Raw genomic sequence first — 27,822 nt, forward strand, 5'->3', positions numbered from 1 at the left:
AGATGACGTTAGCGGTGTTGCAGTCGATGGCCGCTCTGGTGGTGTCGATGTTGCTGCGGGTGTTCGTTGAGCTCTTGCCAGTGGTGTTGTGATTTTTGCTGCTCCTTGACCCAAGTTTAGTAGTACTCAGCTGCAGAGGTTCCTATGGTAGGGTATAGCTAGTAGAAACACAAGACGTGGTTTCGAGCCGCCACTACAGCTGCTACTGCCGGAAGCCTCATGACCTAAATCATTTCTATACACAAGCTCCTGCTGAAAGCCGCCAATAGATTGTGTCGCCGTTTGGGTCTGCTGCTGCTATTGGTGATGCTGCTATGGTTTTCCAGCACACGGCAGTACGGGTACTTTAGAAGACCGTGGGGCCCACTGGGGCCCCCGTGGCTGCTGCTCCAACTGTAAGTATGCAACCAAGTTGTCCCTTTACCGCTTTTAAAAGTTGTTCCGCACTATTTAATACATGAATCAGCCAACAAAAATGTTAGAAGAGCTCTCATAAGCGCATGATGTGAGCACAGCGCAGCCGAGCTGTATAGGGAGCCACGGGGTGCCGATTTTCCTCCCAGTTATCTGTATGCATCAATGCACAAGTGTAGAGGAGTCTTCCAGATAGGTTCAAAAGGCTCTAAGGAAAAACAGCAGCACTGTCAACAGCGGCTTCCGTGGTCTCCGCTGGAGCTGCGGCAATGGCGGCTCACCAAGGAGCAGCAACAGAGGGAGCGCCAGCATCCACACAAGCTTCTGCAGCGACCATTTTCTTTTCGCTTGCCCGCAGGAGCCTGTGGTATCACAGTGGCAACGACTGTTGTCCGGCCACACTATGACGCGAAGTGCTCCGCAGTTCCCAAAGCAGTATGATGGACACCCAAGGGGAAAATAAGAGCAGTACCAACGGCAGCATTCGCGGTGTGATCGGTAGCAGTAGGGACGTTGTTTGCCTGTTTCTGGCGGAGAAGTTTCCTACCCCTTACATTGTTCTCTCCCCGTGTTGCTGCTCCTGCTGCTGTTCGCATGGCTTCGGCAGGTCCCCCTCCACGGTTTTTTACATGCGCTCTCTCCTTTCACCAGACCAAGCGGCAGAAGCAGCATCAACAGCAGCAGTAGCACCAGCATAAGGTGCTGCTGCTATTGCAGAAATGCAGGATATTTGCGTGCCTGTGGCTCCACGCTGCGTCAGTATTGTGAGGGGTCCACAGGCCTTTTACTCGGCTGTCCTGGCCTTAGTTGGCTTGGCTCGCCGTCGACTGCTACTCTCGGCTCTTTATATTGGAACAGGACACAAGGAACGATTCATGCTACAGTTGCTGCAGCAACGAATACAGCAGCAGCAGCTGTCGCAGCAGAAGCTGGAGGTAAGGCTGTTGCTTGACTTCCTGCGTACTACGAGGCCAGACCCGGCAGGAGATTGCCCAGCGTCTCTGCTTCAGCCATTGCTGTCTGAATACCCCGTAGGGTCTTTGAACAGCACATGCCAAGTCTCCCTCTTCTGCAACCCCCTAACATGCAGCAACAGCAGCAGTACCAACAGCCTCAGCAGGCTGCAGGCATTGCTGCGGAAATTTCTTTTTAGGGCTTTGGGTCATAGAGCACGTGAGGCATTGGGTACACAGCACATGAAGTGTTTAGTGAGCGATGACCTGATTTTGCTAACGGGGGCCAATCTGAGCGATGAATACTTCGGGAAGAGAATGGACAGATGTTTTGTCCTGAGGTCTAGGGCCTTGGCAGATGCAGCGGACAGCCTAATTGCTGCTGCAGAGGCGCACTCCTTCAAGCTTTTGCCGTCGAAACAGTACAGCCAGCAATGGCACCGACAGCATGAGCCTACTCAAGGAAGAATTGTACAAATGGGGAAAGCCGTCTGTTGGTGGCCGCCAACGAACCCTTCAGAGCCACCGCAAACGAATCCCGAAATGTTCTGCAGCAGCCTGGCGAACTCACTTGCAGCAGCCCTCACAAGCACAAACGGCAGTGCCAGCACCAGAAACAACAGTTGCAGCAGCAGCAAAAGCCTGGAGAATGTAAATGGCAGTAACAACTTCCGCAACAACGATGAAAGCAACAGCAAGGGGTGCAGCAGTAACTACATTGGATACAGCAGGCTCAACAGTAATACCGGTATCCTGGATCATGAGATGTGCTTGGTGTCTCTGACGGTGCAGGCCGGCTTTGTGCGCCCACCTCTCAGAGGCCAAGAATGGATGCTTGAGAGAATTTATGGCATCGCCGCAAACTCGCTTGCTGCTCTGGGTGGTTCAGAGGCACCAACAGCGGCAGACGGCGAATATGTCTCAGCACCTGGAGGTCTTCAAGTGGCCCTTGCTTCCCCTTACTTGAACTTCCCAGTTGCCTTCTTGCGTAGGCTGCAACAGCTGCTGCAGCAGATGCGTCTTTCCTCTTCCTGTGCAGTCCCAGCTCGTGGCAGCTACAACAACAGCACCGACAGAAGTGCGTGCAGCAACGAGTCTCGTCTTGTGGTTGTAACGGCCTCGCCGCAGGCTAATAGTTTCTTTAACTCGCGTGGCATTTCTTACTGGATACCGCCAGCCTACGCAGTTGCTGCCTATGAAACTGCTGTGGCTCTGGAGGACTCTATCCAAGCATCGGGAGCAACGGATCCGAATGCTTTTTCAGATGTGAAAATGCAGCATGGCCCGGACGACAATCTGCTGCTTCTCGAGTTCGCGCGGCCAGGGTGGACATATCACGCAAAGGGCATTTGGATCTCACCAACTACCTCAGCAGCTGCCAACAAGAGCACCACCGGGACAAAGGGGAACGGTAGCAATGGGCCAGCAGGCGGAACGTGCCTAGGCCTAGGCACCACTCGCGCGTTGCTGCAGAGCACTCTCAGCGGCCCTCCTGCCAGCCTTAACAAAAGCAGCAACTGCGACAAGGGTTGGGCTGCAGTGTGTTTGCTGGGCAGCTCGAACTTGAGCGTGCGCTCGAGTGAACGTGACTTGGAGCTGCTGTGCATGCTCAGGACACGCGACAAGCAGCTGCAGAGGCTGCAACAGCAGGAGCTTACTCAGCTGCTATTGCCTTTCTGTCATCCCCTAGACAGGGCAAAACTCATCAAGAGATTTCCTCCGTGGCTGCACTTCGCTGTTCAGCGCCTCGGGCTCAATTCTTTTCTGTGACTGCTGCTCCGGCTCAGTTGATTCAGTCTCCTTGGCGGCTCCCTTGTTGCTGTTAGTGTGGGCGCTTTTTTTTGCAAGGTCCAACGGCCGCTGCTACAAGTGTTGCCGATGGTGCTGCGTGAGCAGCACCTGCAGCTTCACTATGTTGCAGATGCGGCTACAGTTTCTGTTGCGGCTGCCGTTATTTTCGGTGCTGCGTCCGCGCCTGCCACTGCTGTCCCGTATCTGCTTTTGTTCTGGCTACTACTGCTCCCCTTTTCATGTGATGCTGTAGCTGCCTGTAGCCTTTGTAACTGTACGGCTAAAAGTCGTGAACCGTTGGAGTTGAACGCGTCATCAACGTGAAATAGAGTAGTACAAACGGACAAGCAGAGAGCGACAGTTCAGAAGCAGAAAGAACTGAGAGGGGAAGAGATCAAGTTGACAGAAACGCGGGAACAGTGATACGGACGTACCCATCCTACAGGGGCAGAGACAAAACGAAAGTTTAGTCTTTCGTCGTGCTCAAAAAGTCACTTTTGGCGGCTTTTGCGAGACTGTGATGATGGGGACAGCTGAAGTTGCCGCTGTTCTTGCTTCAAAGGTTCTGAGTCGGTCCTCGAGTAATTTGATAAACTGCTTGCTGAAGCCTTTGGCACACTTCTCTTTGTGCACCTAGCTGCTGGTGTTGCTTGTGCCACTGCCGGGCTGCTCCGGCGGCTGTCTGCAGGTGAAGTGCTGCTACTGCTGATGCTGCTGTTTCCGCTACCGCTGCTTTCTGTTGAAGGGGAGCTGCTGAGGCATCGACGCTGGCCCTGCAAAGCCTTAAGCCTCTCGGGCTGCACCAGACGCACCAATGGACAAATATATAAGGATATATCTATATGCGTATTTACACTGTGTATATCGATACACATATATGAAGATCGCGTGCATTTGTACACACTTTGCACACGACTGTGCGTGGTGCATTTGTATTGTAGTGTATGTGCAATTGTATCGGCACACGTATTATCGATAAATTTAGGAAGAATGCAGTTGCTGTTTCTCACTGGCACGACTTCTCTCATGAAAACGTCCGGGTGCTGAGGGTCCTCCAGCTTAGCGAAATTCACAACGCGGCATGCGCGCACAGGATTGCGACGCAGGGGCTGCGCGTAGGGCTTTTGCTGCTGTTGCCGCTGGGGCAAACGGCAATTTTGCTTATCCTGCGGCTGGCACTTCGTGGCGATCATATGGCTGGGGTTGAACTGCGCTGCAGCGGCATCGCTTACATCGAACGTATGAGCAGAAGGAGAAACAGCAGCACTCAGAGCAATAGCCGGAGCGTTGGGATCAGAAGGAACTGTAGCATCAAGGCGGTCCTCGTCGGAGTCGGTGCTGCTGCTGGATGTTGGCGGCAGATAGGACGGGTCCGCTACCTCTCCCTCGTCTTCATTGTTTTTCCTTGATTGCTCACGTAGACCCTCAGGAAGTACAGTGCAGCGTCCTTTCTGCTGCCAAATAAATCTGCGGCTGGAACTGCTGCTCTCACGTTTCAAGGGTGAGCTGGCAGATCGGGCAGTAGGGAAGAACGATCCCTCTGCCTCCCTGGTGCTTCTACTGTTGTCACTACCGGCCTTGCTACTTGCTGGGGGGTGCGCAGTCGCTCTCACAAAGCTCCAGTAGTTCAGCGTAGAGGCCAGCCGCCTCCAAGCTGCTGCCGTTGCCCATGAAGCGACGGACACTGCACCGGTGAAGGCCGCTGCAAGGACAGGAGCTATCAGCCGAGCTGTCCAGAGTAGCGAGCGGCGTGCCAAGCTCTGCCGCGGCTGCCGCAGTTGCTGCTGCTGCTGGTGTTGCTGCAGCAATTGCCTCTCGTGTCTTTCTTGCAGCTGAATCCTCTGCATTTCTTCATCTTTGGATGTAACACGCTGAAGCAGCTGTTGCAGCAGCTGCTGCACCTCTTGCATTCTTGGGTCGCCTGCTGCTTGCACTTCATGCAGCTCCTCGCGGACCCAACACACTTGCTGCTGCAGTTGCTGCAGCTGCTGCTGCATTTGCTGCTCTGGGCTGGTGTAGTGTAAAAAGCAATGCAGCCACACCCAGCAACATGTAACCAAGCAAGTCCAGCGCACGAAAGACACCCCATAAGCAGCAGCAGCAGCAGCAAGAGCCGTAGCAACGAAAACACCTGCGTCGCTGGCGACTTCCTTCAAGAAGTTCAGCGTGCCACTGCTACCTTCCTCCGTTGCTCCAGGAGATCGTGGCTTGTACTGCGGCTTCGTCAATTGGCTGAGGAGAGGAGATATGCCCCCGTGGTGCAGTGCCATCTCAGCAGCAGCAGCGGCCGACAGGATGCCGAGCACCCCCAGCCGCGCACCAGAAACCCTGCGATTAGAAGTGAGGAGAAGAGCGGCAGCAGCAGCAACAAGATAAAGAGCAACTGTTTCAGTACCTCCAAGCCACTCACCCACAGCCTTGTGAAAGGCCTTCAGCTGCTCCAGCACCGCGAAGGAATCCTCTAACCCTTGCTGCAACTGCTGCAGGAGTTGCTGCATATAGTTTCCTCCTTGCAGCTGCTGCAGTTGTAGTTGTTCTTGCAGCTTCCCCATATGTTCCAGATGCTGCAGCTGTTGCTGCATGCTAGCAGTGGCTGCGGCGGAGGCAGCAGAGAGACGTACAGTAGCCTCTTCAGTCTTCCGCTGTCTCTCTGCACTGTGTAGAAAGAAGCAGATATTGTCTGCGGAAATCAGCAACAGCGGCGGCAACAAAAACGAAAGTGACGGAAGCAGCAGCAACGGCAGTAGTGGCGACCACAACAGCAGCAGCAGATCAAGGAACAACGGGGACAAAGCCTGGGTCCCCACCAGGCGCCCCCGAAGCACTGATGCATAGTTGAACTTTTCATCGCACGAACTTCACAGAATCAGCCATCCCAGCACCACCAAAAGGCGAAGCAAGCACCGGCGCTCACGGAAGCAACTGCGGCAGGAACTGACCAATGTGATTTATTTGCTCCCTCACAAGAGCAAAAGTTCCGAAATCCATTTTGCTATGCTGCTGACAAGCAGCAGTCTGCCGGCGAGTCAGTGCAATGCACCGCCGGTAAAGTTGCTGCTGCTGTTGCTGCAGCTGGCGCAGTTGCACCAGAGGCGAGACTGCTTCTGCATGCATCAAGTCCATTGTCTTGGCAGCTTTGCCTGGATATCTTGTTGATTCACTCTCGAGCTCCTCTGTGGAATCATCGAGGCCTTCGTCTTGATCATGATTCTGCTGTTGCTGCTTAGCGTATGCCTCGCTCCAGTCTCCTTCCAGATTCTGCTGCATCTGCTGAAATTGCAACAGTTGCTGCGCCTGCTGCACTTGCTGCAGCACGCTGTTGAGCTTGACGCATGGATGGCTAACTGCAGCATCTACTGCAGCAGCACCTTTAGCGGTGCCAGCTTGTCCGTGCAGACCTGTGGAAAATCGAGGATGCCAAAAAAAGGCAGCAGAACAAGGGAATGAGGGGAATCGAGACAAGACCGCGCCTGTTTATTACATGGCGCCTGCTCTTTCCCGTGAGATGCAGGCATTACCAAGAAATATGCGAAGGGATAACGTAAACAGCATCTCAGACTCAGACAGCCATGAGATAAGAATGGCAACACGTGCGACACACCTATCCAGTCCAAAGGAACTTCATGTGGGAAGAGATAACAGCCCTCAGCAGGCCCCGGGAAGGGGCGACCGCTTCGGGCATAAATACACCTCATCCTAGTCAAGGCAATCAGTTCTCTGAAGGCTTCTCCCCTGCTGCTACATGCATCTTCATGTGTCTGTTGCTGCAGCAAGAGAAGCTGCTCGCTGACTTGCTGCCAGCAACTGCTGGCAGCACCTTCCTCTGATGACTCTTTCAACAACTGACTGTACGCAGCAGCACCGAGACGGATTGCTTCTTCGCCATCTTCTGCATCGAAAGCTGCTGTTCTTGCCCCCAATGCTGCTGCCACAGTTGGTGCAGCTGCTTTTCTCAGGTCCAAAGATAGGGCTGCAGCTGCCAGTAGCAGCTGCGACGGCAGCAGCAGCTGCAACAGTAGCAGTGGCGGCAGCGACAGCAGGTAGTGCTGCATTGCTCATCCTATCCGCATCAGGAATCATTTCAAAGATTTGTATTTCATTATCATTCTTATATCGGTCACTGAGGACCTGAAATGTTGCTTCCCCTGAATCCTTGCGCTTCTTTTCCGGCGTGTGAAGTGCTGAGGAAAGGGCCACCTGAGCGCCGCCGCCCCACTGTGAAACAATATTGAGGCTCGTGCATGAGTATCCGTATTTCTGAAGCTGTGTGGCGTTTTATTTTTGTTTTTATCCTTTTCTCACTGCGGTTGCCTTCAATGCACGCTTTCTTTTTCCGAGTGAAGGTCACTGGGGCTCGGCAGCCCCGGAGCCATGCCAGATAGAGAGCGCATGTGTGAATTACCCACAACTAACGCCCAGACAACACAAAAAAGTGCTGAAAAGTGGATTAAATTTTTAGTCATGAGAAAGAGTAGTTTTCCATTTTGTCGCTCAGCTTCTCGCTTTCTTGTGCACCTACAGTTTCATTGTTGACAGACCAGACCAATGGTGACGCTACCGGTCTTCGTGGGACCTCAAACAAATGGGAAAAATAAGTGAATTTTCTGTTGGAATTGCAGACCTAACTTATCATATAAATTTTATGTTTAACTCCGTCTTCACGTAATTAGCATCGCACTGAACTTCCCTAGGTCCTCTGATTGTTCAACACAAATCGGCGTGCAGGCTCAAAACGTTAGCACCAGAAGGTAATTGAAGCATGTAAGTCCCCAAACAGAGCACGGAGAATAACTCATTTCATTGTTTTTAAACCATGTGTGCGGCGGAACCCATACAATTCTGGCGTGTATCTCAGTGCCGGTGATACCTTGCCTGTTTCTCCCCCTCTCCTCTCCATCAATTGAAATTGTTTAATGAGGAAAAGGCACTGCATGGTGCTTGTAACCGTAAAACTGAATGGGACTCTTGATTATTGCTGGTTTCTTACCGTTCCACAAATTCCTGCTCTGCTTTCATGCCGCTTTTGATGTTCTCTCTGTCTCCGCCACCTACGCCGACACCTTCTCGTTGGAAGAACCATGGATTCCTCTCCATTGTGGACAGCGACTCCTGACCAATCAAGAAATGGCCTCTGTGGAGCCACCCCCACCCATAGATGCAGTTGGTGGGACAGCGCAACATGGCGCAGAGAAGTGCGCCATCCTGCACCGTTTCCTACCCCGTTTTCCCTCTTCAGGCAGGGGACAATTTACCGGTACAGCGGCAGAATAAAGCGCAAAACATAAGCGAAAAAGGGGAACCCGTGGTCCCAACCGGTCTCGAACCGGCGACCTTTCGGTTATTAGCCGAATGCTCTAACCAACTGAGCTATAGGACCTGAAGCGGCTGCTTTTGCTTCTCCCCAACTTTTGATACATACATGCAATTTCATTTCGTCTCAATCGCTCAATTGCTGCACAAGCGTGCCCTGCTAAGTGCCGCATGCAAGCATGCTTCCATGTGCGCATGTACGCGTGTATGGTTCTACGGAGGCTGCTGTGGACACGCATGCATGCATCTACGCCAGTACGTATCCGTGCACACATGTCCCTCTCGGAAAGAATGTGCACGTTTTAGTTCACGCACAAATTACTGCCAGGCAAACGATAACACAGCAAAAGGAGAAACACACTCTCCCGCTCTCACTGGGGAAATGAGTGCGATCCTGAACAAACAAACTGCGGCATCGGCACTGCGGCTGACGGACGCCGGCCACAGAGAAAGCTATAGCTGGCCAGACTGTCGAAGCACTCGTCGAAGTGAGCCCTCGCCTAGCCAAAAACAGGCAGCGGAAAGCCATTTCGGGGCAGTGGACAGCTAAGCGGAACTCACTGCATTCCCGAACTGGGCTACACCTATGCACTGTCTGTACTGCTTACGTCAATTGCATCCCAACTACGCATGATTGTTGCATGCTGCAGTTTCTTCCCAGTCAGAGTTTGTATGCTACACATGTCTCGACGAGCAGGAGGACCCTGTCCTCTTCATTGCACGTTTCCCTTATGCCCATAGACTCAACTATGCAAGTACGTCGTAAACATGAGCAGGCTAATGGTCAAAAGCTTCGGTCAAAAGCATTTTCTGTACACTTGTCCCTGCTCCGACCTTCAGCCACTGATGAGGCGTCTGTGACTGCCTCCTCCTGCAGCTGCATCAGTTGTGTCTCAATATTTCATGCTTGAGCATCACTGTGGCCTGATTGTCTACCCAACAAAGTATTCCAGTATCAGTAGCTTCCTTGCAACAAGAAACGCCGATCCGCATCTATCTGGCAAAAACCTAGCACGAAAGGGACCAACTGAAATGTTGTGGCCCGTTGTGTCCAGCGCACCACTGTTGGCCACTGAGAAAACAGTCTTAAGAAAGCAGCCTTCAAGAATGCCACCGCACTAAATACTAAAATGATAGTTGTTCCTCGCCTCCCCAAGGCCACACAGCGCTGCGAGGCGCTTCCCGCAAAGTAGCCGAAAGCCAAAAAAGCCCTCGTATGTCCAGCAAAAATCCGACTAGTCGTGAGCGCCCTTCAAGGGCCACTTACGGCCCTTGTGTATGTAGTTGCATAGGGTTTCCTTCCCAAAGTCTCTCCAAGAGTCCTTCGGAAAGCCCCTCACATCCTCCTGCATTCATCCGATGCATTACTTTAAAGAAAGTCTCTAGTCCCGCCAGGCTCAAAGAGCGAGGCGCAACCAAACTATTTGGGGGCATAACAAACACAAAGGCAACGAACGGTAAATGAACATAGTCGCAGGAGCAGCGGTTGCTGCCACTCAAGTCAGAGTCAGTATACGACAATGTGAGCCGGTCGAGACGGAGAAGAGGAATACCCGTACGACACACACTTCAAATGTGTTGTCAACACATCGTGGGCATGCTTAGTCCCGGTCCCTGTCACAGGTCAGACCGTCGTCGTCTTCGGTTTGAGGTAAGTCTCATCTGTTGCTGCGGTCGTTTCTGCTTGCCTCAATGCCTCCATGTGGCGTTTTGTCCGTGTCTGTCATTTATCGTCTGTCTCTGTCTTTGTCTATCTCTGTCGCGTGGGTGCCCCTGTGTTTGTCTCCTCCTGGTGCTCTTCTGTCTCGTTCGTCTGGTTTATGGCTTCTATATCGGACATCCTCTCCCGCACGCTCGTCTGTGCCTCGTCCTACTGAATCACCTTCCCGGTCTCTGTTTCCTCCGCCACCTTTCCTTCTTTGCCGAGCCAGCACACTGGCCGCTTCTCTGTCACCTTCTATCCTCTCGTCCGTCTCTCTTTCCTCCTCCCAGTTGCGCGCGTCGTGCCGTTCATGTCCGGTTCTGCTTTGGTCTCGGTTTCGTGGAACTTCACTTTCTCCGTGTCTGTCTCTCTCACGGTTTCTCTCAGCCTCTGCTCCTCGCCATCCGTCTCTTTCTCGCTGTCTCTCCCTCTCTGCAGCTCCGTACATATCTCTTCCTCCATACTGTTCCCTCTCACTTCTGCCTTCCACTCGGTTTCTTTCCCTGTCCCTTGCTCTTTCTTGTTCTCTCTCTCCGCACTTGTTCCTGCCTCTGTCCTTGCCATCTGCTCTGTCTCTGTCTTCTTTGTCTCCATGCATGTCTCCCCTGTCTGCCCCCCGTTCTCTCCCTCCGTGTCTGTTTCCCGAACTACCTTCTTCATAACCGTTTCTACTCCTTTTTCTGTAGCTATCCGTCTCCTTGTCTCCCTGTCTTCCCGCCAATGCCCCACTATCTCTGTGTGTTTCCTGTTCGGGCTGGCGGGACTCTAAATCTCTCCCTGCGACCCGCATAGAAGGCTCAGCCGCCCCCCTCCGCCTCTCCGTCTCCTCCACTCCTCCGATCTTGCTCTTGCCGCCCCTTCTGTCCTCATCATCTTTCTCTCTACTGCTTTCACTGCTAGTGCGGCTGAGACTGCGTCTGTTGCGTGCTTTACCTAAAGTGCGGCTGTAAGTGTCTTCTTCCTCCGAGAGCAGGGGGCTGTTGTCCGTCCTAGATGTTTTTTGGCTTTCTTTATACGCCTGAGCCTCAGATACTCTGCGCATCTCGTCTCTCCTCTCCTTTTCTCGCACTGCCTTTGCAGCCTCTTCTGTCACTGACCGTAAGGAAGGCCGGGCAGAAAGCAGTTCTTTCTTTATTTCCATGGCCCCTATCTTTTCCTCCTTTTTCACTTGAGTCTTCACACGGGTCTTGCCGCGCTTGCTTTCGTCTTCACTGCTGCTGCTGCTGTCGCTGTCGCTGTCACTGCTGCTGTCGCTGCTGCTGGTGCTATCGCTGCTGCTGCTGCTGCTACTGCTGCTGCTACTGCTGCTGCTACTGCTGCTGCTGCTTTTCCTCAGCTTTTTTGTCCTCCTGCTCGCTTTTCTGGCACGTTCTTGCCTCTTTCTGCGTTCCCTAAGCTCTTTGATTGCGGCCTTGCGTTCTTCGATCATACGCCTCTTCCTCTCCTCCCACTCCTTCTGCCTCTGCAATTTGAGCTCCTTCTGCTTCTCCCAGTTAAAAGCCTCACCTACCTTGTGATTACTGCTCAACCCCAGGGCCGAGGCGACTTGGTCCAGCTGGCGCTGCTTCCAAGCAGCGCCTTCGTGTGTGTCTAAGTTGGTGCCAAGCTGCAGCAAACTGCGCCCGAAGATGCCTTCTTGAGTCCCTAGGCGGTTGCCTAGTCTTTGGCTTTCGACACGAGCTTCTCGAGTCAACTGTGCGCGGAGAACCTCTATCATTTTGTCTATACGAGACTGCATGAGACCCTGCTCCTCAAGTTTGGCTCTTTCCTGCATCAGCTTCACCTCCACACGCCGCAGCTGCTCGTGAAGCAGCAGGGCAGGGTCAGCCTGCCGTACCTTCGGCTGATCTATGGGCTTCTGCCCTAGTTGCCCAAACTGAGGCATGTCCGTTCGTCTTGGCCGTAGGTAGCCCAAGTTCCGCTGCACGTAGCCGTTGGTGCCGCTCCCGCGAGGGGTCGGCAAGCCGATATTGTTGTACATAGTGCCAGATATAGACTCAAGATGAAGCAATCAAGGACAAAGATGTGGGACAGCAAAGATGATAGGGAAGAAATTACGAAGGTTGGAAGGCCCAGCGTACACTGCACACTCTAGTTGGCAGACCGCCGGCTGAGGGGCAAACCATAGGTAGGCTGCCAGCCTTCGAAGAAAACGTACACCAAGCTGAATTGATCTGCGAGTAATACATTCATGACATCCAACAACGGAAAGGAGAAAACCAACAAGACCGTTGCCAAATACAAGAGACCCTGGAGCCTGGGCAGAGCTGCCAAGTACAGCCAAAAAGGGGAAAAGCGAAAAGGAAACAAGAATAGATAGACTAAAATACTTGTATTTTATTACCCCTTCGAGGAGAATAAGGCAAAGAACCAGGAACCAGGCAACCGACAGCAACGAAAGCGCATGCATTTGCGTTCTAAACTGAGCGGATCAGCCCCAAGATGCTGCAAATTGTTTGAGTAGCCCGTTTGGCTTCGATTCATTGTGTAACACAAACTCGATGTACGATCAACTAATACATTCATTGAAGCTGTTTGGTCATCCTATGCATATGAGCAGAAACTGCAGAGAGCCCACCAACCTTCCTGTACTGCGCTCATTCCTGTTGTGCTCAAGTCTCAGGATTGCCATCTCCCCAACAGGCCTAACCATTGACCCTCAGGCGCTATTGCACCATAGTACAGAATAAGAAATACGCTTGAGGGGCTTTGTGCAGAGAAGAGAAGGACCAAGATAGCTACGTGGCACGGAGCGCAAAGTTGTATCCCTCGGTGGAGAAAGTGGGACATTGTGCAACACAACTTGTATCTTTGAGAGGAGAGAGTAACACAACTTGTATCCTTGAGAGGAGAGAGTGGGAAGGTGTGCAACACAATGCTCTAAATTGTACCATATATATGGCGCTTCTTGTGCCCCTCTGCACAGCCGGGGCCAGGTTGGGTAGGTGGCGATCACGCTCAAAGCGTCGGCGTGAAGATCTAGCAAAATACAAAACAGCTTTGCTTTTTCCCAGTAATCAGGCACAGAATTTGGGTCTCAGAATCAGGGTGTCCGAATTCGTACCCCACATGCAGAGCCTTCTTCATGGTTAGTGGGTATTTAGCAGTAGTTGGCTTCGAGTATGTTACTGCACGTGATTACAAATATCTTGTTTTTGCATGGCGTTTTAATCACAATCAAGACCTGTCAATGTTAACGCATGATGCCCAGAACGCCGAGGTGAACTGAACTGGAAAGGCGCGTTACCTTCGCCATTGTCGCTGAGACTCTCCTAGGTAACAAAACTAAATTGTATAGTGGTAGCTGACAGTATTTCTCTGCTACTTTAAAGGAATGTTATTCCCGGCGCGCGAAGCTTTGGCAAAGTTGTCACCTAGCCCTTTGTGTTCCCAGAGTGACCAGAAATGGTCGGTCTTTCACTCATGAGGAGAGTAGCTTCGGTGTGTGAGACGCTAGAGAGGACTGGGTACAGCCCACCAGCTGAGTGGCTCCTGCCCCTGCGAGCAATTCCTTTGCAGTGGCTGCCCCATTCTTCGTGTGGTGCCGCCAATAAAAAAAAAGTCCGCAGTCTACCCCGGCTGCCGCAGATGGACTGCAGTTAGAAGTGCATGCGCAGTTCTGCCCTTTTGCCGTTTAGTGGCAGGGTAGCCGAAGCACAGAAAGCCCAGACGGATTTGGCTATAGCTTTCACGGCTAATTAACAGATAGTACAGAGCTCTGCGAAGATTGTGCTTATATTCGCCGCGTAGAGGGGAAGAGTTTGGAGGAATCAGAATCATTCATAATGAAACACTAAACTAACCGTCAATGTTTCCGGCAGGTCACTAGTGGCGGGTGCTTACCGAGTGGCGCTTCGCTAAACTGCATCGCTTCGTGGCAGCAGCACTATTTATGACGGCGGTTCTGTTGCAAAGGGGAAATAAACATTGCGTCTACGACATTTCGGCTGGTGCACGGAAGATCACAGCCAACGCGGTAGGATTCTGCCCGCGACTGGTCGGGTGGAGGTGCATATCGGGAGCAAGCACTCTGACACCTGATAAGTGCAAAAGGCAGCTCTTAGCACTTCCTTCTTGTTAGCTATTTTAGCTTATTGGTGCTAGACAAGATGCAAATGGAAGCTACACTACTATGGAGCTGGTACGTCAATTGCAGAACGTGCAGTAAATTCTTCTGCTGTCGGCATTTTCGCTGCAGAACTTTTGCGTGCGCCTCCAGCTGTTACAAGGCCCTTGTTAAGGTATGCCCCCTCTTTCGCTAGTTCACGTCCTTCTGAAGGTACCAGGATAAAAATTAAGCGTAAATTTTGGCATTTTGGATTCCAAAGATGACGAAATAGTCCTGGAATACATCCCAGTGGTAGCAAACCGTAACCAGCCTTTTTGAAGCCTGAAAACCCGCTACCTGAGGTGCCCGTGCGTTATTTGCGTTGAGCTCAAGCCGAAACTGGACAGCTCAAAACTTAAGCGTTTGAAGCCTGCATGTTTTAAGCCGTTAAAGGAAGAGTGGGTTTCAAGCACGGCAACCAACATTGCTGTGCTTGCCTTTCGATGCTTTTAACACCTAGTCCCACGTCACATCGCTCAGCTTAGAGAGATGAGCCACCACGCAGCTGCCGCTTCTCTTTTAGCTACTGTCGCTGCAGTAAGTCTGCATTTTTTTCTGCTCAAGCTAAAAATCTACAAGCTATATATCTACGGGGATGTTGGGCACCGCTGTGCCCGGTGCCCCCCCGCATGAAATGCACTGCCTCAAGGCTAGCAATGAAACGCTGCTACCCTACCACACCAAGGAGTTTTCGCATTATTGTTGTAGCCAAATAGGTCTATTTGCCCCGTCGCCCTGTTCGCAAAATGAAGTTGCGCACGACTCCGCAAGCATCAATGGTCAGGTTCAACAGGGAATCAGCTCTTATTGAAGCCTGTGGGCAGCAGATTATTTCTAACGTACCAACCAGTTGTCTACAGAGCCCCAATCTATCTGCCGACAATCAATAATCTAAGACAAATTGGAAGAGCGGCTGGCAAGAAAATGATTTACCCTTCGCAGAAAGAGCCCTAGTAAGCACGATATGAAAGCTTTCGAATTAGTGCTGCTCAGCAGCCCACATAAAGTACAGTTGGTTTTTTTCGAGGGCTCTCCAGCTCGCACTTTTCCCTTTGCTCCGTGTTGTTCAGTGCAAAAGGGTCCAAGAAGAACATCCAGGCATACCCTAGTTTGATATCACTGGTTGAAGTAAAGCAGGGACGAATCCTTGCCTTCTGCTTTACTCTAACACCAGCAGAAGCGGCTTGGAAACCAGAACTGGCAGCCGACGATGCCTAGCTTGCCTGCGCAGGTTTCGTGTTGGGTGTGTGATATTTCACGAACAGACAGCCCATCAAGCTCTCATTCTAGATCTCACGAGTTCAGCTTTTTGAATACAATTGGGGGAGCGGTACAAAACTGTGCCGCAGTGGAGGGTAGCAGCTGCCAGCCGTGCTGTGTCGCATGCCTATAGAGCTTCATTGACGTGTTCGACACAAATGAGCCAAACTATGTGGTCAGTTTTTTAATGATTTTATTTGAAGTAATCTTCTTATTCTCCGGCCGTGCCCCATTCTTCCTTTAGTGGCCTCGGCAGCTTACCAGTTAACACAGCTTCATGCTGTCGTGGGCCACCAGCGCCGATGATCTGCCCTTCTTACTGAACGTGAGCTTGTTCGCAGCGTTTCTTGCTATTAGGCAGATATAATTGATTACACTCTGTCAATGTGACTTTCTTTAATTTCACGCAACTCCCAAAACAGCGGTTTTCCCGTTCCGCTGCCGACAGGACCGCTGGAGCCTGCACACGTGGCTGTCACTCTTATACCAAACACACCGCCGTCCTTTCTGAGCTCGTGTACATTCGCTACGTAAGCATTTCTAGCTTCGTGGCACAGCGGGGACGAACGGTGGTTCGTCCGTGGAAGAACCAACGCTAGCTGACAGCCGGCCTCCCCTGCCCTTTCTGTTTTCGGCTGCGCCCATGACCTCGTCGGCGGAAGACATCTTTCGAAATGCTGGTTCTGCTGCATACAGCCCAGCTAGGTTGGAACCTCCTTCCACGGCCACGACTCTTGCGGGCGCAAAGCAAACGCTGGACAGTCGGCAGACGTCGGACTCTTTTGCCTACATCTTGGGGAGAGTTGAGGCCCCTTCATCGCTAACAGACAAAAGCCCTGTCTCTCAGAAATGCTCAAGCCAGAGAGCGCTAATTAAGGAGCCATTCACAGCAGCACAGGAGCAGGAAAGGATTCAACAGTCATCATTTCCACGTCAAATGCCACAAGAAGGCGGGGGCCAAGACAGCGAGGTTGCTGCCGCCATTTCAAAATTGAAGAGGAGAACGCCTGAAGAGAAACGGGACATATCAACAGACACTTCAGCCTCTCCATTTGAATTCGTGGCTGGACATGGCAGTTCTTCTCTGGTGCCTGAGGGCGTTTGCGCTGTAGGAGAGGGCACACTGATACAGCAGGACAGCTCCCTCTTGGCCGAAAATGACATGTATGAAATTGTTGCAGCTTGCCAGAAAACGAGTGATATGGCTACTGCCGAACTACTGCGCCACGGGGGTTCAGGGAGCAGTACCTCAACGACGAGGCCCTTCACGACCCTGGCGTCTGGCATCAGCGAAGATCCCTGGGCAGTCCCTCCCGTTGCAAACGCCGCATCGGCAGAAGCAGCTTCGACTGCAACAGCTGCTTGCCAAGTGGCTGATGGCTGCGATGCAGGTGAAATCTGGGCTGAGGCGAATGACGGCGATGACTCGCAATGGCCGTTTGAGAGCGGGTTGAGGCCTTGGGAAGACATCGACAAGGAGACGCGCAAAGCCGCCGAAGGGGTCAGCAGCAACCAGCTGGAGGACCACAAGAAGATACGCATTTGGGTTCTGCACAAGGTAATATATGTCTGATTTTGCTCGCGCCTTCCTACTGTACTTGTGCACACATACCCTGATTTCAGAAACTGGCTCTACTTCAACAATTCAGCCAGGCACCTGCAGTTCTCATGTCTGTGCATTGAAGTGTTTTGATTTTTATGCGGCACTTCACCAGTTGCTGTCAGTTCCCTTCATCATTTCTTCCGAGCGGGGAGGGGCTGAGATGTATCGGTGCTTTGTTTTCGTCGTGCGTCCGTGTGCATGCACGGTTAGGGTGTATGCACACCTGTGTCCTGGTACGTGGACACAAGTGCGGAGGACGTCAAAGCTTCCGTGCTTTGTGCCTGCGACGTCTTGGCCGATGAGGGAGTGGACCCTGACCACCCGAGCGCCGAGGCGAGTTTCTGTCTTAGGCCAATTCGACCCCTTCCGGACTCGTGCGTAGTTCCCTCCTCCCCTGGAAGCTGTAGCAGCAACTGATGAACTCTGGGCGTATTGCCAGGGCTACGTGCAGCGTAGTGGTGCTGCGGGAGAGGCCGAGCATTGTTGCTACAGCGCATTGTAGCCCTCTCGTAATTGGCAGCAATGCAAAGAGGCATGCGACTCACAATAGCGGCTTTTATTTATACTCGCAGGGCTGAGGTGGACGGGGAGGATCTCTTCATGGAGGTGAAGACCCTTCAAATGCGCTGCCAGCTGCCTTCCCCCGATTGCGAGCCCGAGGTGCTGACGTCGCACCAGCCAATGGAAAATGCGGAGTGTCTTCTAGAGGAGACCTCCGTAGCTATGGACGGGACAGAGAAGAGCAGATCGGAGGAAGTGTCTGTACGTGTGATGCTGGGGCCTCGTGTTTACTCGAAAGACTTCCCAAGCCTTAAAGACGGTGCCACCTATCTCCTGGAGCCTCGTCCCCTAGGTGCGGACGATCCTCAGCAAAAAGAAGAGCTCGCCAAATTAAGAAAACTCACAGGTGACAAGTGGCGCAGGATCTACGTCTCAGTTGACCCCCTCAGGCACATTGAGGCCCAGAAGGCGATCTTGCGAATGCGGAGAGGTAAGGAGGCTCACGCCGCCCTACAAGGCGCTTGTCCATACTCGGCGGAACCCATGTAGTTCCCCTTCGAAGCACGGAGGCAGCACAGCCATGAGGAATAGAATTCTAGGCCAATTTTGGTTCTGGGTTTCGCAATGAACTCCCACGGTGCTATAAAAATTTAGGCTTTGCTTCGGCTGAAGCGGGTGCATGCACGAGCTGAACAATCCTTGTCCATTGCTGCTGAACAGGCACGAATCTTCTGAAACACACACGATTTGGGCATCCACATCTGCGTCAATTTCAGTTGTCTGCGGATCGGCAGAGGCTGCTTTGGTACTCTGCGAGCAAGGGGAAGGAGGCGTCTGTGGTGCAAATGGGGGAACTGGAGGGCTTGGTCTTGGGCCAAAAATCGGCGACATTTCAGTCCTACCGGATTCCCGCCGTCCAGCACCTGAGCTTCTCTCTAGTCTTTAAAGGTGAAACTTCTCGGCCGGATTTTGCCTCTTCTGTTCTGCTCCCTGACGCATCTATAGAGGATGCTCGCACCCTTGACTTGACCTGCAAGGACGAGACAGAATTCGAAGCCTGGGTCACAGGTTGCAAGGCAATCATTGCTGCCAGCAAGCATCTGAAGCTCTCCAAGCTGCAGCTGCTCTCCCACTCAAGGAGATTTCTGTGAGTCTTACGAGCAGCAGCAAGAGGCTCAACCTTTACCGTGCCACTAAACTCTGCTATGACGTCTAGTGCAATGGCAGCACGCGCATGCTTGCGTACGGGCAAATGCATTATGGCATATTTACGGGCTTTAAATTTACCTTAAGAAGTGCCTTAGCTCCCCTAGGCACACTTGAAAGCGACCGCACCGCTAATTCCATGCTGTTTGGAAGAAATAGGAAAGGTGGAGGTAGTTACCTCTCCGAGCTGCAGCTGCAGTTGCTGCTGTACTTTTAGCTGTTTGTTCCTTTAGGCGGGCATTACAGCGCAGCGAGGCAACAGTACAGTTGACGAAGCTTCCGGAGGAGAAAGGCCAGTCGGCCTTACAGGATTGTATGGACCTGCCGTGGCATCCATTGGAAGAACTCGAGCGGTGAGTTATCACAGCTCCTCTAACTTCCTACTTGCTCTACAACTCAGCTGCAGTGAGTCGCTGTGGTCTGCTTTCGCTCGCAGCTACCTCGCTTTTTCTGTCTCCTAACTGCCATTTGTTTTTTTTTGCACGCAGGAAATACGAAGAGCAGAAGAGGAGGATCGACACTGCTGCCGAAGAGGTCAGCTGAGACGGGCTGCACCCCTCAGGCACTGTTCTGCGTGACAAAGGCACTGTTAAGACACAGTTTAATGGCTACTTAAGCGTGTTGAATCCCCTAAGGAGTCTGTATGTTCTTAGGATGCAGCCTACAGTCTGCTCTTTTATTTACTTTCCGGGGTGCATTATGCAGTGTACGGCGTGCTGTGCGCAGCTTATAGTGCCTCATATGTGTGCACCTATGCGGTGCATAGTGTGCAGTGCACATTGTGGAATATACAGTGTGCCGTGTACAGTGCATAGTGTCCAGGATGAGATGCACCCGGTTTGATGAATTTCGTGTACTGCATGGCGCACCCTGTGCAGCGCGGAACAGGCATTACCCAATATGTGTGTAGCACTGTTGCACCTTAGTGTTTGTTTAAGAGGCGTTTAATCTATTGGATTGCAGATAAGGGCGTTGGACAGAACGGCGGTGGTTCGTTCGAACGTCGACTTGTCAGTCCTTGTAGGAGCAGTAAGTGCCGCAACCAGCTCGCAGAAAATCTACAGTGGTGTTTCTTCTGTCAGCAGTCCCTCTCAATTTTTCTTCACAGTGGACGCTACAACTAGGCTCCATAGGCCCCACAGTTATGGTGTTTTGAGGCGTTTTTTGTGATGGGCGCTGGGATTGCTGCGGATTGCAAAGCTTCTTGATGATCGAATGGGACATGCTGAATCTTGGCCTCTGTGCTATTCGCAGGGCCCGGCTTACGCTAGCGTCTTTGGGGACTCTGAGCAAGTGGACGACGAAGAGATGGAGTTTGAACGCATGCGGGAGCTGCTTTTTGAAGTGACTCAGGTGCTAGCCACGGCCAAGGCTGAGCTGACAGGTATGCAGCGCCTCTCCGCATTACCTGCATCACCTTCAGTTAACAGTAACAGCCAAGGGAGGTCACTGGCCTGTTTAAATATCTGCTTGACAGAGATCACACTCCGGCAGCGCACAGGAGATAAGACACGAACACGTTGAAGAGGAGTGGTGTGCAGGAGTATTCAAGGGGAAGCACACACCTTCGAAACACGATTCCAAGGGCACCCGGGCACCTGTGTAGCGTCGCGCTGCAGTAGCCAAATTCCATCTAATTTTTCTTCATTTTATATTTACAGTCCAGTTGACCAACGTCTTGCCAGAGCCCACCGCAGCAAGTGGTGAGGAAGTAAGGTTAGGCCTCGTAAAGTTCTGCATGGAGCCTGGAAAGAAATGTGCTGTTGCTGCTGCAGAGTACAAGAAGGCAGAGGAGAAGCGGCAACAACATTCTCGAGAGGGTGCAGCTGCGTCCATAGATAGCGCTGCCTCAGGCCCTTTCTATTCAGAGGCAGCAAAGGAAGGCCCCTCGTCGAAGGGTTCGCTGGATCACAAGCCTGCTGGTGGCTCCTGCGACTCGTCTGATAGCCTCGTAAAGTCCTCTGTTCTCGCCATCTCCTCCGGGGGAGAAGTTCTCATGCGGTCGGGGGCAGCCGGGTTGACGTTCGAGGAACGTTTTAAGATGGCCGCCACTGGCAGCTCTGTAGGCCTCGAGGTCGTACAGGAGCAGGTGAAGGAGGGCATTGTCACGCTGCTGCAACGTGCCGCTAATCAGACTGCAGAAGCCCAGCAGATCTTCACTTCGGCTCTCGCAGCGGCTGCTGCCGTCGTAGGTGTTGATTCTCCGCGTCAAAGCGGACCACCAGACACGCTGCCTGTTGAGGACGTGAGCTTGCCACTGGAGACTCCCACAGCCACTGCAGCAGTAATAACGAGCAGGCGCTAGAATTGCAAGCTCGCTAAAAATGAGGCTGTGTGCACTCTCACCTGACAGTGTCTTGTCGTATTACCCGCATTACCTCAAAGCTTCCGTCTATTCTTGTGGTCTTGATGTTTTCTTACTTATTCGTTGTCTTCTCTCATGGCTAATTTGTGGCCTTGCTTTTTCGAGTTGCCAGTTTTGTGTCTTTTTTCTGCCGGCTGCGAAGGTTGAGAAGCTGAAGTCCATTAATCAACTCCTCTGGAGGGCAGAAGTGGACGTGGAAAATGTGGAAGACATGCTTGCTAGACTGAAAGCTCCACGTACGCTTGGGGGAATGGCCTTAGCCGGAACTGTCGCTAGTCTTAACCACATGGTGACGACGCAGCTCAGCACCTGGGGTGGTCAGGTGCGTCGGCCCGAAAAGTTATTAGTGACCTTAATTGCACGTGCACTCGCCCTTAAGGTCGTGTATGTGTGTTTGGTATTCCACACAAATGTGTGTACTTGTGGGTTCGGGTATGTATTTGTTCTTCTTTTGTGGCTCTGCCCAAAAGACTGCTAATTCCCTTAATTGCACCTGTACTCGTGTGTATGTGTGTGTGTGTATACCATTCCGTAAAAGTGTATGTGTGGCTCCGTACATGTGTAGTGCTGGTGTGCGTGTGTGCTTGTGTGCCTTTGCCTGTTTGAACGTGCGTGTGTTCACCCGAGTGCGTGTATTGTTACTTGTTTGCGGTTCAGTGTACGTTTCTGTCTCTTCTCTGCAGAGGCAGCCGCTTTGAACTTCGCCCTATCATTTTTATGCCATTTCTCTGTTGCAGCTAGCCTCCATGGTGACAGACTTTTTAATGAAGGCTGAGGTTCCTCAACTGGGACTGCCCGCCCCTGCAGGAACCCAACGGCCACCTATCGCCTACTCCGATTCTGACTATGAAGATGAATTCAGTTGATTTATTTGGTCGCTCGGTGGTACAGAATTGCTGTGCACATGCAAAATGTAAAGGCGCAGTAATAGTGTACGCAAATAAGTGAGTATTCATACACTTCAATGTGCGCCCCGCGCCTTTCCAGCAGCTCAAAGCTATTCGTACTACTGACTTACCCTTCTCACCAGTCAAAATTCAGTAGAGATTTTTGGTAAGCATATGTACATGTACAGAAACGGAATCGATTGTAAATGCAAAAGGAGGGCGCCACGAACACGTGGGTTTTTCTTCCTATGTCGCTCTTCCTCACGGGGGTTGACATTCTGCCTCCAACGTGACAGAATGAAACCGGCACTGTCAATTGCTGTGTAGAAAGGCATCGGCTACCGTCATAAAGAGCCGGCCAGGCGTTGTTGTTCAGCTGAACACTAAGTTGACGCCTCAGCTAGCGTCGTCAGGCATGACGTTGTAACTATTCTCCTCCCCTTGCTAGCTGCTCTCACAGGAAATGCACATTGCAGTGAGGTGGCTGACTGTATTTTAGGTCCTGGATTTAAAATGTAGGCTATTAAGCGCCAGGTCGAATCTCCATCTGAATTCACGTGGATTTTCGTATGAAAATATGCCGCACTGCTGCACACAGGTGTGTCAGCTTTCTGCCGCCCCTACCGATAAACGCACGCGATGAGCCCCTCAATTCGCTGCCGAAGAGTGAATGCGGCGACTCTGAGCTGCTAGCTGCTAGACGGCAGGACCCCTTGCGTGTGTGGCCCGCATAGAATTTGCGGATCTTTCCAATATGCTACGAGTCTAAGTTCATGGATACGTATGTGTACTATACATTCGTTAGTGTAGGTGCATCTTGAAGAAACTATATATGTAGTCCTTGGAGGCTACAGCAAGCATGTATTGATGTACATGTGTAGACACATGTACATACAGCCATAATAGCTGGGTAAGCTCTACATTTTGCCATTTTTCACGATTCCTTTGATGAGTATATCGTGAATTAACTAAAGAAAGTGCAAGTTTCTATGAAAACTAGCAGAAGGAAGTCTCGGGTCTAGCAATTATTAACCGCGGTGCGCAGGTGGCTATTTTGTCGAGGCGCAGGGCGTCTGAAGATGCCCAGAGTTACACGAGGGCAAAGGGGATAAACAGCACCGGAGAGCCTCGTTCTGATTAAAAGGTGTCTAAGCCGGGGAAGTAATATAATGCTTGGAGCAATGAACCCACTTCACGGAGCCAGGCCACATCGATTTGCATTATGGGCGAGAAAGGGGAGCGGCAGAGGCCTTCGTTGAGGTTGCACGACAAGAAGACTTTTGGGATTATCCACTTCACCTAGCGCCAATCTGTCGCGCACGTAAATTCAAGACTAACGTTACGACACTAACCAGTTCATCAACGGCACTTGTGCTCAACGTTGAGTGATGGCAATGACCACCGTCGTTAACTTTCCTGGCCGCCTTCCACTACAGCGGAGTCCATATATTGTGTTGAAATACGATATAATTACATCGAATTCATGCATACAACGAGTTAGCTATATGTCAACTAAGGGACGCTCTCAAGGCGAGGAGCTCGTGGGAACTCACAGCAGAGGAGACCACGTTGGAGTTGCCAGCAACACTGGAGAGTCTGCTCGTAGAGGTGCCCAGAGCTGCAGAGAAACCTCAGCTCAGTTTGGGCGTATCCATTGCTCCTGGCATTATAAAAACGAATTTAAAAGTCGTTTAAATGTATAGGGACTGTATGCCTGGGTCTGTAGAGTGTCAGTGGGCAGGCCATAGAGCACAGCGCTAGACTCGACACACTGCAGCCTTCACTCCCGATTCAGCAGGGAGAGAGCTGGATGCGGTGCTCTCAGCAGGTAGTTGAAAGCTTTAAGATAACGATACATGCACCGTTGCCGAGGCTGTTAGCAGTGCAAGGCTCGTTCCGCCGACTTGTGCAGACAGATAGGATGCATGGCGGCACGTGCATTCCATGGAAAATGGAGAAATAGATAGGACATTGAAGATGGAGAACTGTCGGCCATTTTTCCACCTCTAGAAATCCACCGTTAGCTTGCAGGTTTGGCAGGGGACTCAGTTCAGTATGAGCTTCAGATTTTGTGGCGCTTGAAAGGAGTTGCTAGCCGCGTCCCGGACCTAGTTAAGATGAAACAGATGCCCCACAGAGTAGGCGGCCGAGTCATCTCTTTTACGCTGCTAAGATAAACGTCCTCATCTCATTCATTTGGTAAGCCGTTTCGAAGCTAACCTGCCTGGCAGCATAGCCGCTGCGTTGTAGGGGGAGGGTCACGAGAGCTAGACCTGCTCGCAGGTAGAGAGGATTGCCCTGAAATTGACTTTGGCAGCTGGATAGAGGATGCTGGAAATGGTGCAACTTTGAAGCCTTGTCATACTGGGAGCGGGCCAGCCAAAAAGACTACCAAGGATTGTTAAGCAAAAGGCTGCGTCGAATGACGTTCGTTCGCACAGAAGTACGAAACCACACGTGTTGTCCATGAAAATAACAATTGGCACATAGCGTTACAAAGCCGCTTTTGAGGCAGAAGACAAAGCGGACATGCGCAGCGCGTAGAACGTGCAAACATGAGGCCGAAGAGGAACGCTTTGGAGGCAGTGAGGACAAAGAAATGTGCCTAGCTGTGCGCGCAAGGGCACGGAGGGAGGTTGCAACAGGGCGTAACTTCAAAGAAGTGTGTTCAAGCTGGGGCGTATGCCTGCATGTACGTTCGAAGGAAGGAGAGGGCAGCTGAACGCGAAAAAGCATCTCAACCAATGTAACGAGACACCATCTGGTGAGTGGACAAGCTCTGGAGGAATTGAGAAACTGCTGTGCGAGCAGCAGATTGGCGACCGCTCAGTTGTACTGTTTTGTATGAGCAATTATATGAATAGAGACCATTGGTTACAATTGTCAATGGCCACTGAGCACTGGTGCTTGGATTCAACTGGCTCACAAATCATGAGACGGCTTGGTATTTTCAGGGCGGTCGGTTACGAGCCAGTAGTGGAAGATAGTGCGTTTTACCGGCATATATAGTTAAAAGGAAAAGAGAAGATATCCGAAAAGGAAGAAACCGAGAAGCCCTGCTGAGCGGGTATGCGGCAAGCTGGCGCAACAGATTTTGCACAAGACGGCGGGAAGCAGCCGCCCTACCGTGCCATCCCAGCAAGCGGTACAACTTCACTTGCTACTTGCTTCGAAGGCAAAATTTAGAGAAGCCTAGGGCGCAAGGATTCAATGCGCCAAAGTCATTAAGGAAATATACTGCAAAAGTTCAAGCACACAATGGCTACCCGCAGGATAAGTTGTCGACACCTCTTCAGCTCAAAAAGTGTCAACTCTCCTCATTATGCACAATCTTGGTGCAAAATAGCAAACCGACTCCGACAAAGCTAACTCAAAACCTCGTTGTGGCCTCCAAGTACACTGAAGGCAATTAAGATTCCCCAGGGATATCCGTAAACTGTTGCGCGAAAACCTCCACAGCAGCAGCAAGATTTCTCAAAAAGTTTACATGCGTGAAGAGTTGCTGAATCAGGCTGAATGCCACTACACTGCTGTGTTTGGCCCATTGGACAAAAGGCTCAATGCACATTTATATCCCTTAATTGAGAGGGAATCACTGCCGATTTTGAAACTGCATGCCTGAAACTGCAATGCACGTTAACCGTACATGCGAATCCGTGAGCATCTTTCTTCGTTACATTTTCCCTTCATAGAGGTTTTTCAAATGCAGGTTTTTGATCCAGAAACTCGCTTACTAGGGCTTTGCTTTCTTGGTTGTAGGGATTAACCCTGCGGCAAAGCCGGCTCGGCATGCCCAGAGGACTTGAACAATCTTTCTGTGCTCAACTATCCTTTCGAAATACGAATTCCTCTGGTTCGCACGATTCATCGGTTGAAAGTACAGGAGATTTACTCAATGCTACACCAGGGCGTTCTATGAACTAGCAAAAGGCTTTACGGTATCCTAAATACAAATAGGTACAGCGTGAGCCGAGCTAAAGAAGAAAGCAAGCAAGCCTGCCTGGACAAAAGAGTTTGTAATACTCAGAGTTAAGGCCTTTGGGGAAAGGGAAACCAGAGAGGCGATGTCTATGGCGTCAGCGAGGAACTCTTGCAGAGGCTCTTGAGGGGTTCACCGCATCCCCCAGCATCATTGCCAGCGGAAAGTAACCCCAGAAGCACAGCTATAGGACATATGAATCTTTATCCTTAGTAGTGCAATTTCTGTAAAAAGGAGTGGTCGAAATCGCACACGCTCGAGGTGCGTAAGGGTAGCCATACTCCACGCGCATAGGGGTAACTCCTGCAGCGATCCCCGACCTGTGCTCGTTTTGACAGTAGACGCGTTGTCCCATGAACGATACTCACTTCCTCTGAGACCCCACGTAGCAAAATGGTGGCTGGAAAAGTAGACAAATTTTGAGCAAATATACAGAATATTTTCAATGGAATATTATTGGGTCACCTGCCTCCACCATGCGTGAAGGACGTCACAAATGGAGCTTATTCCTGCATATACTTTGAAACCAATTTAAAATTCTTCCAGCCACTGTACTGCGCGATAGGCAGCATCAAGTCGTGTGGCGGCGGTTTCAGCCACACGGTTCACTTGCAGCTTGCAAATCGGAAGAGCTCAGTGAGGCTCCTGTGCCCGTGAGTAATGCTCCGTTACGCAGGCCGTAATAAGGCGAGGAAAGGCCTTAATGCTCCTAATATTTGGGTGACAAAGTCAAGCTAACATAGGTATGAGCTTTCATCGCATGAACGTTTTACATGGCAGACACTAGTACAATCACAAAGGCCTCGAGCCTCCAAGTACGAGATAGCGTCTCGTTGGGCCTCCTATGCGCTAGAGTGTTTCTTTAGTCAAAGTAGAACATATTAAGCAAGGAAATATTTTAGAAAATTGCTTATTATTCCTTCATGCGCAATGAAGGCAGGCTGGCAAACACCAAGCCCAGCCCGTGTATTGCCAGGCAAGACAAGCCCAAGCGGGCCCTACACATGGCAGGATGAGTACAGAGCTTGAAACTACTTTAAAATGCAGTAAATATCCTAAACATGCCAATATTTTGTTTTTATATCCTTCTAATTGTTCGGAGGATCTCAACAAAGAAGGAATAGACGACTAAAGGCACACCAGCACTGTAGTGTAGCTGGGTCGACCAGCACCACCCGTGGCTGGATCTACCTCGCTGAGGCGCCGCAAGCAACTTGACCACTAGGCCCCCCCTCCTCTGCAAAATTCGATGTCTTATCAGATGTTTGTTAAGATTATTTGTTTTGTATGTTAGTTCTTTGCGTAATTGTGCCTTTCCCGCCTGAGATTGCCTCATTTACACCTGGGGGCTCCCCTTCTGGGCAATGTTGGACAGGCTGGACCCTCCCTGTCTCACGTTAACTGTTGTACTTTTGCACATTTTATCTCGACTTTGTTTTGTTTTGTTTAATCGTGTCAAGTCATTTTATATTTTTTAATATTTCCGCTGATCTTTCGCAAAGGCAGGACCCTTCGTGTTGATGTTGCATGCGTGTCTGGCGCTTGCGGGTCTCTTTTATTCCTTTTGACTTGCTACATCAAGCCATTAATATGGTTCCGCATCTTGCCCATTTCTGGTAGCTTCAGAGCATTATCAGCATATCATATGACCCAGGGCAGGGGCGCTTCTACCCTTCTACCAGTTATACGTTTATCGGTGTCTACCTGCATGCAAATAGAGGGGGGCCCCCGACCCCCAGAGCT

General features: G+C 51.3%; 4 protein-coding genes across 4 annotated transcripts; 2 read left to right on the forward strand and 2 right to left on the reverse strand.

Annotated features, from left to right (window-relative positions):
* Positions 1 to 1,133: 1,133 nt before the first annotated feature.
* On the forward strand, positions 1,134 to 3,137 carry ENH_00026220 (phosphatidylglycerophosphate synthase, putative; the record flags this gene model as incomplete). The annotated part of the gene is made up of 1 exon (XM_013579750.1): positions 1,134 to 3,137. The coding sequence occupies one exon, from the start codon at positions 1,134 to 1,136 to the stop codon at positions 3,135 to 3,137; it is 2,004 nt and encodes a 667-aa protein (XP_013435204.1).
* Positions 3,138 to 3,649: 512 nt separating this feature from the next.
* On the reverse strand, positions 3,650 to 7,210 carry ENH_00026230 (hypothetical protein, conserved; the record flags this gene model as incomplete). Its single annotated transcript, XM_013579751.1, has 4 exons — positions 3,650 to 3,955; positions 4,169 to 5,838; positions 6,098 to 6,556; positions 6,760 to 7,210. The coding sequence occupies 4 exons, from the start codon at positions 7,208 to 7,210 to the stop codon at positions 3,650 to 3,652; spliced, it is 2,886 nt and encodes a 961-aa protein (XP_013435205.1).
* A 2,985-nt stretch (positions 7,211 to 10,195) lies between these two features.
* Positions 10,196 to 12,151, reverse strand: ENH_00026240 (hypothetical protein, conserved; the record flags this gene model as incomplete). The annotated part of the gene is made up of 1 exon (XM_013579752.1): positions 10,196 to 12,151. One exon carries the CDS (start codon positions 12,149 to 12,151, stop codon positions 10,196 to 10,198), a length of 1,956 nt encoding a protein of 651 aa, XP_013435206.1.
* A 4,030-nt stretch (positions 12,152 to 16,181) lies between these two features.
* ENH_00026250 (Chromosome condensation regulator protein, related) lies at positions 16,182 to 22,079 on the forward strand (the record flags this gene model as incomplete). The annotated part of the gene is made up of 11 exons (XM_013579753.1): positions 16,182 to 17,096; positions 17,352 to 17,515; positions 17,714 to 18,132; positions 18,363 to 18,789; positions 19,082 to 19,201; positions 19,337 to 19,382; positions 19,812 to 19,877; positions 20,103 to 20,232; positions 20,624 to 21,093; positions 21,356 to 21,535; positions 21,951 to 22,079. The coding sequence occupies 11 exons, from the start codon at positions 16,182 to 16,184 to the stop codon at positions 22,077 to 22,079; spliced, it is 3,066 nt and encodes a 1,021-aa protein (XP_013435207.1).
* Between the last annotated feature and the right edge of the window lie 5,743 nt (positions 22,080 to 27,822).

Source organism: Eimeria necatrix, genomic scaffold (assembly GCF_000499385.1).
Source record: "Eimeria necatrix Houghton genomic scaffold, Enh_scaff19, whole genome shotgun sequence".
Taxonomy (NCBI): domain Eukaryota; phylum Apicomplexa; class Conoidasida; order Eucoccidiorida; family Eimeriidae; genus Eimeria; species Eimeria necatrix.